The 10,059-nt window shown below is 40.5% G+C and overlaps 1 protein-coding gene across 1 annotated transcript; it reads right to left on the bottom strand.

The window, feature by feature from the left end:
- Positions 1 to 547: 547 nt before the first annotated feature.
- LOC310778883 (homeobox protein aristaless-like 3) lies at positions 548 to 6,994 on the bottom strand (the record flags this gene model as incomplete). Its single annotated transcript, XM_083639345.1, has 4 exons — positions 6,637 to 6,994; positions 2,472 to 2,746; positions 1,324 to 1,449; positions 548 to 895 (listed from the first exon to the last, which is right to left on the bottom strand). The coding sequence occupies exons 1-4, from the start codon at positions 6,980 to 6,982 to the stop codon at positions 548 to 550; spliced, it is 1,095 nt and encodes a 364-aa protein (XP_083495471.1). The 5' UTR covers positions 6,983 to 6,994.
- Positions 6,995 to 10,059: the final 3,065 nt, after the last annotated feature.

Below are 10,059 nucleotides of genomic sequence, written 5' to 3'. Positions count from 1 at the left end.
CAACAGACACAAAACAATGATTAATATGATAATTACATTTTTACATGCTTAAATAACACTGTTTTTCCACTTCTTTGGTCTCAGCAATGTAATATTCAACTAAAACTGGAAACAAGAAGATTCCTATTAATATGTTGGGTTTTCGTGCAATAGGCTCAAGTCGCCGTTCATGTTCATGAAGTCTCTTTTGGGACATGGTGGTTAAAAGTCTGCAAGTTGACTTACATCAATGTTACAATGGAGAGGAAACAGTGGACTCATATGCTGAGGGTGGGTGTGGGATTGTGTATGAACGTCTATAGGCCCTTTTCACAGCAACCGTTTTGAGGTGGTAAAGCAGGGAGTAAAGCAGGCGTAACCAATAACATTCATGAGGCACTGGCACTGCAACACCTACATGGAATGGCACCATAATTAATGGTATTGTTACACCTGCTTTACCTCCTGCTTTACCACCTCAAAACGGTTGCTGTGAAAAGGGTCTATATGGTGAATGTAATAGGCTTTGGCTCAGTCAGTGCATGAAAGGGAGCTGGCACTGTGGTGGTCATGTGGGCCAGGAGAGGAGGCTGCCTGGCTCCTTGGCTTTCATCCTCAGTGCCACCAGGCCCGTGGGCTTGTATTCGGTCTCGGGCCCCTCCAGGGACGCGGGCCCCAGGCTTCCCGGGAAGCTGTGGAGCGAGTAGAGGCCGTTGATGCCCGGGTGGTGCGACGGGTGGTGGTGGTGCGGGTGGCTGGGAGACGCGGGCATGCCCATGAACCCGGGCAGGTTGCTGTGGGGGTGGGTGTAGGGACTCATGCAGGACGAGGGGAGGGAGTCGGCCCCCAGGACGCAACCCCCTCCCGAAGCACCGCCTCCGCCTGAAGCCGCCCCCGGCCACAGGTTGCCCTGCATCTAGAGAGGGAGGGGGGTTAAGGTGGGGAAACTGTGAGAAAAAGGCCTTTCCATTTCCACGGGCCCTTTTCACAGCAGGCGTTTTGAGGTGGTAAAGCAGGAAGTAAAGCAGGTGTAACCAATAACATTTAATGAGGGCCCTGCCACTCGGAACACCTAAATGAAATGGAACCATCATTAATGGTATTGGTCACACATGCTTTACTTCTTGCTTTACCAGCAAATGGTTGCTGTGACATGGGTCTATATAGAAAAGATATGCAACCATTTCCTATTAAGACATTCTGGGACAACTACTGTATTTCTGTGTTTCTGTCTACCGTATATGCATGCAAAGCAATTCCTCACAGTGGGAGCAATAAAGTCCTCCTACGAGTACAACATGAATGATGTTGTTTGTGATTTGTGAGTGCGGTGGCCTTAGCTACCTGGTATGTATCGTGCCGAGGGAGAAGAGAGATATCGTATGTAGCCGCAAAGTGGTTGCGCACCTCCTGGATCTTCCCATAGCGTTCCCTTTTCCTCCACTTGGCTCTGCGATTCTGGAACCAAACCTAATGAATAAAAATGTGACATTAAAAGGCAGAAAATGTGTAATAGGTCTAGAAATGTAATGGCCTATTTTGGAAGACTTTTGGAAGACTATACACGTTGCCTTATTGAGGTGATCATAAATTATCTTTTGATAATAGTTGTGAAATGAAAGGGGGTAAACGTTTTTCCTGGCTCAAAATGGGCCTTTGGGGGGCGACTATGCATGGCAGTAAGTTTACTGTTGTTGCGCGTAGATTTGACTTTTGGGTTAGCATATAGTCAGGGTTATCCTGAACACAAATACACCAGTCATTGCCAGAACTTATGGAGCAATGTGTTTTCACAGCACCCCAAGTTTGAGAAAGGAAGCCTTTTGAAGGTACAAATGTGGAACTTTAACTTTGAAATTCTCTAAAATTATGCAGTAAAAATGCTTCATTTTGAGTTAGTATGCAGTCATGGTCGTCCTGAACTCAAATGTCTCAGGCCTTTGGCTTTTGGCGGTGGCTAAAACCTCTTTGTGGGCCAAAAATTCCTCTATGCTGGAAAAAATCCTGTAAAGGGCAATGATGTGAAGTTTAGTGTACAGCAGTTGGGCCAACACACTAGAGATGGAACAATGTGAAAATTTCATATCACGATTATAGTGACCAAAATTATCACGGTTATCAGTATTATCATGGTTATATTATCACGGTTTGTTAAAATGTGCTGAAAATGTTCAAAAAGTACTAATACACTCACAGAAATCATTTCACCAAGCTTTATATTGAAAACTCAGACCCAAAAAGGATTGATACACTCACTGAAATCATTCCTCCAAGGCTGTGCGTTTGCACCCTTTGAGACGGTTGCCAAGTTTGGTTGATGATGGACAGTATTTACCATGTTTTTCAAAGCACTGTAATCATGGTAACACGGTAATCACGGTACCACGGTTTTATTTATAATGACATTTTTAAACGATACGGTTATATCGTAATGAATTTGATCACGGTTATCGTAAAAACCACTTATCGTCACATCCCTACGACACACACACCTGAACCCGTGCCTCGGTGAGCTCGGTCCTGAGGGCCAGCTGCTCGCGGGCGTAAACGTCCGGGTAGTGTGTCTTCTGAAACACCTTCTCCAGCTCCTCCAGCTGGAAGGTGCTGAAGGTGGTGCGATTGCGCCGCTTCTTGTTCTTCCCCGACAGGTCGATGGAGTCGGCGATAGAGTCCCCCTGCATGCTGCCGGCTGGCTCCTTCAGCTTGGCACAACAGTCCGTGCCGATCACAGGGTAGCCCATGGCTTTGGAGGCCGCCTTCTCTCTGACTGAGGCACGCAGGGCACACGGAACGCAGAGGCAGACATGTAAGAGATACAAAGATTAGTATCAACGTACGCATTGTTCATTGTTCATTCATCGATTAGCGAGAGCCAACCACCACGATATATTGAGTGGGAGGCAGGGAAGACACTCTGGACAGATCCTCAGTCCTCTCATATGGCTATACTGTAGCACGCACAGACAAACGCATTCATACCAATTGAGGTCTCCAACATGTCTTCGGAATCTGGGAGGAAACGAAGCACCCAGAGGAGACACACATGCTCACCAACACGGAGGAGAACATAAAATCTCATGCAGAGAGGGGAATCAAACCCAGACCTGTGCGGCACCAGAGCTAACCACTGATCCATTGTGCCGCCCACATTTCATTGTCAATATTGCTATTTGAAGTCTGTATCAAAAATAATGTCTACTACAGTCACACAACAGTCAGATTTTAAGATCAAAGCATCAATGCTAAATTGCAAAGAAAAAAGGCAGTCTATATTGTGAATAATACGCAGGGTATCACATCAAAGGTTGGGCTTGACTGAGGAGGGATCATTAACTGTCTGGCAGGGGAAGTTTTGTTAGTAAGTAGCAATCTTTCCCCCGTCGTTTCTGTGCTTCCCCGTGATCCCAAAACAACGAGACTCCGAGAGAGGAGTCTGAACTGTGAGAAGCGTGAGAGGAGCAATATACAACCGCTGAACTCCACCGCTCTCCTTTGCCTTTAGCTGAGCTGCCTTTTAATTAGATTTGCCCAGGCACACCATCATACACTGAGTGGGCCTGGTGGGTGTCTGCCTTCATATGCTCACCTAAATTTGCTTTGAATTACAGCCACAAACCAATAAGGAGACTCAGGAGTTTTAGCTTCACAGACCTCTTTTTATGTGTATGTTATTGTAAAAATATATATGTTATTCAGTGAAAATGTTTGGGACCCTATCAAAATATCCACATGAAAAGTGATATAGCACTGGGAAAATACTATCTGACACTGCATCTGATTGGTTTAATTAATTAGTCACATTTTGCTCTGTATGTGCACGGCAGCAAGCGGAAATCGAAGGCCATTATTTTCCTTCATTCTGACAGAGCGCTGCTCCCCTCCTGCAGTGTTTGGATGTTGTTGTCCGTGTTCATTATGTCGAAGCCGGGGCTCCAGAGTCAATTCTCCCTCCGTATCTGCAGGGGAGAGCCCAAACACTACTTTGCTATTCTCTTAATTCAATATTGGCCCCAACCGAGAGCACTTTTCCTTGCAACATTAATTTCCTCGTGTCCATTAGATACGACCTCACACCACAGTTCATGCTGAAAATATTCTCTGTCAAGATTGCAAACTATTGGGGCCACAGGACATCGTACAGCTTTTACCCTGTCAAGAACCCACATCCGCTCTCTCCCCCCGCACAGCAGTGTAACTGGAGAGCTATGTGAAACGCAGTGCAGGACATATAGAGGATACATTCAAAATGTACAAAACCTGCCAGGAATATCATGAGAGAATGGAGTAATTTTAATATACTGACATCGTCATGGAGAAATTGGAGCCGCTCTTTTCCTGACCTCTTGTTCTGTAGCTATAAGTTCTACACACACTATTTAAAAAAAGGGATTTTCAGAGTTAGCTTGTGGGCAAAATGGATATTTATGACAATAAAGTTGAACTTGAACTTGAAGAAAGTGTTTCTTCTTGGCTCTGAAAGTTATTGGTGCTCCATGTATTTTCTGTAGTTATCTCCCAAACCAATAATGTAAATAATGGTGACTTTAAGCCTCTAAGTTATAAGTTTGAACTTGAATAGAATGTCCCTTCTGTTCCCATCACAGGGTAGTAGTTGTGGAAATATATATATATATATATATATATATGAGGAATAATCATATTTTTGTTTGTAATATGTTTCTAGTAGCATTTATAGCACCTTAATAAAGCCATTCAGATGATGAAAGTCCCCCATATAATTGCAAGAAGAAGACACTATTTTGACCTCAGCCCCATATTTTTAGAGACATTGCGGCACTGAGTTTTAGTAAAAAGTAAGCAATTCATTGTGAAAGACTTTTATAAAATTGTAGATAATACTTTATATTGCAATTTGTAAAAGCTATATGAAAGTTGATTGCAAAATGAAAATAAAATGCGATGAAAATGTGAAGAAGGTTGAAGGTTGAAGGGTTTCTCATGACTAACCTTCACATACATGTGTCTGCCTTTGAAGGTGTCCGAGTCCCAACCGCTTAAATGGTTCACTATTGAAGGACCAAGTGTGGACACACACACTCATACCAATATACGTATGACTGTGTGTATATACATGTATACATTTATATATAGACATGAAGACCTATATGACTGTAAATATTTCAGTAAGTCAGTAAAACTAAATTGACACTGTACAATTGGATGTGCATGAGGATCATGCGTGTGTGTGTGTGTGTGTGTGTGTGTGTGTGTGTGTGTGTGTGTGTGTGTGTCGTGTGTGTGTGTGTGTGTGTGTGTGTGTGTGTGTGTGTGTGTGTGTGAGAGAGAGAGAGAGAGAGAGAGAGAGAGAGAGAGAGAGAGAGGAAGAGAGAGAGACTAAGAGGATGGGTGATCCATCATATGCCTTTTTCTTATTTAAAGGGTTTGAAAGAAAAGTCAAGAAAAGGCCATTTTCAAATAAGATAGTTCATATAGTTAACAGGCACTGCACTATAGTCATAACTAATTACAAAAAAATGATATTGGCTGACTTTGGCATGCATGGAACATAAACAAGCTGCTGTATATTATTCTGGACACAGATATCACAAAGACTGTATCAGCACATCCCTTCCTCTGTTCCTCTGCAGGATGATCAACACCAATAAATAAATTAAAGAGCATATCATTGCTTCAGGCTTCGGTTCAAACAGTTAGTTCTCTTCACAAGGTGATAATTTGTTCACTATTATGTCTGACAGCCTTGGAGTAAGCCAGCTATCACATAATTCATAAATACAATACGCCTATGTCATGTCTTATTGTGCTAAAAAAATGCAAATTAAGTACATAAGATATAGAGATTGCCTGGTTGAAATATGTCTTCATGCCTGGAGAGTGTTGGCCAATGGCGGATTTGGCCTAAAAGGCTAATAATGACACACCCAACTTGCTGCCAGGTTGACCTTTAACCTCTCTCACTCTACATCAAGCCTAATTGACTGAAGAGTGTCAAGTGCAGGGAAAACTTGCTGACATTTTTATCATGTCAGTAAAATTGTATTGCGTTTCCCTCAATCTAATTATGTGAAAATAGTTCACAAAATATGTAAAATGGGTTAGGCCTTCTGGAAAATATTTGGAAAATAAATTTGTGTCGCTTAAACTTTCTCACAAAGTATTACAATTCTGGCCCTTTTAATCTTTCTCACACAAAATCCTGTTATTTCTGTAAGGACAGGGGACATTTTAAAGTTCTTTCTGGGTCCAGGATTAACTTCAAAACATTATTATTATTATTATTATTTTAAGTAAGTTATGGCTCATAAATAACTCCCAAAAAAATCTGCAGATTTGCCAGGCAAATATGTGCGTTATTTTCAATAAAAACACAAATCTAGCTCAGAGGAATAAATTACAGTAACAAGCAAACAAAATACTGATTATTATTATTGTTATTGTTGTTGTTGTTGTTGTTGTTGTTATTATTATTATTATTATTATTATTATTATTATTATTATTATTATTATTATCATTATCATCATTATTATTATCATTATTATCATTATTATTATAATTATTATTATCATTATCATCATGTTGTTATTGTTATTATTACTATTAGGATATATTAATATTGCTGTTGCTCCTACTGCTATAAGGTTACTCTGTGGTTTTCCAGTGTTTCCTTAGCTTACCTTCCGAGTTGCTCTCATAAAACGTCGGCTTCCCCGTTATTGCTCTCCCCTTTTGATCCTGGTTGATATTGTCCAAGTACTTGTGTTTGGCCGGTGAGGAGGGGGGGTTCGCCCCAGCAGCGCCGTGCGTAAAGTCCGCCGGAGCGTCTCCAAACCTCCCCATGGTGGAGGAGTAGAAGTCCCCGCCGGCGCGCAGGCTGAGGCGGGGCGGCAGAGGAAGGTGCTGGGAGCACTTGTGCAGCTCGTCGCACGGCAAAAAGGAGCCTGAGCCATGTTCGATTCCCGGAGAGTCCTCTGGCGTCCTGCTCGTCTGCGAAGAGAAAGACAAACAACTTTCCGACTCCATCTTACGGCTCCAGCACGCAGTAATGACTGGGCGCCTATAGTGTGCAGGGCGCAGAGTGAGGGGCGACCCAGACGTTTTTTCCCCTTCTGTTCAAGTCAAGTGGGTGGGATTTAGCAGATCAGAAACAAAGACCCGTGAAACCGTGTGTGTGTGTGTGTGTGTGTGTGTGTGTGTGTGTGTGTGTGTGTGTGTGTGTGTGTGTGTGTGTGTGTGTGTGTGTGTGTGTGTGTGTACGTGCATGCGCGCGCGTGCGTGCGCGCATTGTGACAGCAGTCCAGCAGTCTGATATAATCTGCCAAAAATTCAATCACGTGTGGTTTCTGTCCCTCAATTAACCATTTAATTCCACCTTCATATTACATCACCAAAAACAAACGGCAGGCGCAGGGTGCGACAGGCACGACATTACGAAAAACTTAACGAAACTTTCACTGATGACAAGATGAGCCTTTCTATTATATTATTATTATTATTATTATTATTATTATTATTATTATTATTATGATTATTATTATTATTATTATATATTTTTATATATATAAATATATTGTTTTAATTATTATTATTTAGTTTTAATCTGGATACATTCACTAATGGTTTAAAACATTTTTTATTTTGGTTAGATGCTGTAAAGGATTTTCAGACTTTCTTGCATTTTCTTAACATGTCTGGTCTGCATGCACAGATAGATGCATAGATTCATTTTTTCCTATAACCCCCCCCCCCCATACATTGTTGATTAAACCATGCTCAAGTGTGTTTCCATTTAATTTTGAAAACAACATGGGAGGAGGTTTGCACGGGCAAACAATGCCGCATGAAAACTCGAAACTGGATATAGACCAACAAAAAGAAGAAGAAAAGCCAATAACATCTTTGAGTATTTTAACCAAAAGACTAATCTAATTCTATCGCATCATCACATTAAACAAATGTGGAGAGAGAAAATTACATTTAGCAAACAAATAAAAGTTGCACGTTCAAAAACCGGCATGCGGTCAAGCTCAATTCAGAAATGAGACTCAAAACCCGACGCAAAGAGGATAACGCTATATGCATGGGCCTAAACTGAATAATAACCACGCCGAACATTCAAAGAAATCCCCCGTAAAAGGATGGTGTCTTAATAAATTAATTTAGTTGCTCAGTTGTTATTGATTGACGTTTGTATTAACCTATATCTTATGCACAATCTTAATTATAGCCTTAAATATAGGCCGCAAAAAATAAATTGCGTCTAAAATATTGGCTATAGCGTTTAGTGTTTAGTTTAGAAGTTTATTATCTAGCTAATGATTTTAGTTTTAAAATGATGAATCCAAACAAACTGATTATTCCATCCTAAACTTCAGAATGCAAAATCAAACTTGGAATAGAGTAAACATTCATATTGCAAACCAATTAAATAGGCCTACAACATTTTCGTTGCTAGCCTATTACCGATGCGTCTGACGTACAAGGCCGATATTATTCATGTCACTTGTCTATTCTTTTGTCGTTTAACAACTGTGGCGCTGATGCCCGGACCCGGAACACTGAATAATATCTTTCAGAAATGATAGAAACAGCAAAACAATCCTTAATCAAGATGGTCATAACATTTTCCACTATCAATAAACAACTTTCTTCTTAAATCTAATTTTCCTTTAATTGATCTGATATTTATTTTCATTCTACTCCTTAAATATAAAAAAAACTACTATATTTAAAGTAAACACAGTTAAATCATGAGGCTATGTTCTCTGTGGCGCAGAGCACCGAGTTCGTTATTCATTTTTTAAACAAAATAATATGTCTATTGCAGCATTGACATGTAGCCTAGTTGAATCCTATAGGATGCATATAAGACAGACTCAGCAGTATATGATTAAAGGCTGCCTCTGAAGGCTGTTGATATTGACATGTTATCTCCAATCTGGTCAAAGCACGTCTAAACACAGTGCACTTACCAAGTTCAGAGACGGTAACACTGGTTTTGAGGACATCTCACAATCTGTCTGGATACCTGAGGCCGCCTGCTGCCCAGCTGATGGACAAGTGTGTAAACATGAGGTCCATTTGGGTGGAGAGGGGCAATAAGGCTCATTTGATTCCATTTTGGGTTCTGAAACGTCAAAGTGTCGACAGTGCACATATTACTGTCACAGATCCAAGTAGCAAAAGAGGCTGTGCAAGTTCAACTCATGTGGAGTTGTTAACGTTGCATTTGAATGATGGCTCCTGTGAGCCCAAATACTGACTTGACATGCATTGATTTTTTTTTTATACAAATTATGCCCGATCTCAGGACAGGTTCAATATTGGGGACTGTTATCAAAATGTGTGTGTTCAAAAGAAATGACACTATTATAACTTAACAAAAACGAACTTTTCTAATGTAGTTTAATAACTAGTTATATTGTTCTCAAACTAAGTTAAAAAAAAAAAAAGTAATTGTGAACAAAATGAAAATCCAAGTCTTCATCAGCATGTTGGACACAAATTCCAAAGACATGGCAGCTTACAGTGGAAAAAAGCGTCTTTAAAGGAACACTCCGCCCATTTTCAACCAGCTTTGTATCATTAGAACATCAGTAGTATATCAGAAAACTGTAAACGGTTTTGAAGTCTGTCATTTAATTTGACAGTTATTGAGTGTTAAAGTGTGGACCAGTGACATCACTGGTCCACACTAACAAACAAATTAATAACTCATTAACTCAAATCAACTCTCAATAACTGTCAAACTATTCATCGTTCATCTAGTTTGACATTTATTGAGAGTTGATTTGAGTTAATGAGTTATTAATTTGTTAATTTGAGTCAGTGTGGACCAGTGATGTCACTGGTCCACACTTTAACACTCAATAACTGTCAAATTAAATGACAGACTTCAAAACAGTTTACAGTTTTCTGATATACTATGTTCTAATGATACAAAGCTGGTTGAAAATGGGCAGAGTGTTCCTTTAAGGTGAAAATGATTTGTGTCCTTTGACATAAGGCATAATGACATTTATGTGTAACATGACTTAGATTAGCATGCTTGGGTCAGGGGAGTGTATAGGGGCTAAAAAGTGACTGTGCTGTCATGTTAA

This window comes from Poromitra crassiceps, assembly GCF_964638095.1.
Source record: "Poromitra crassiceps genome assembly, chromosome: 6".
In the NCBI taxonomy this organism is placed as follows: domain Eukaryota; kingdom Metazoa; phylum Chordata; class Actinopteri; order Beryciformes; family Melamphaidae; genus Poromitra; species Poromitra crassiceps.
The sequence above is the reverse complement of the archived record's forward strand: the minus strand, read 5'-3'. Positions and strand labels throughout refer to the sequence as shown.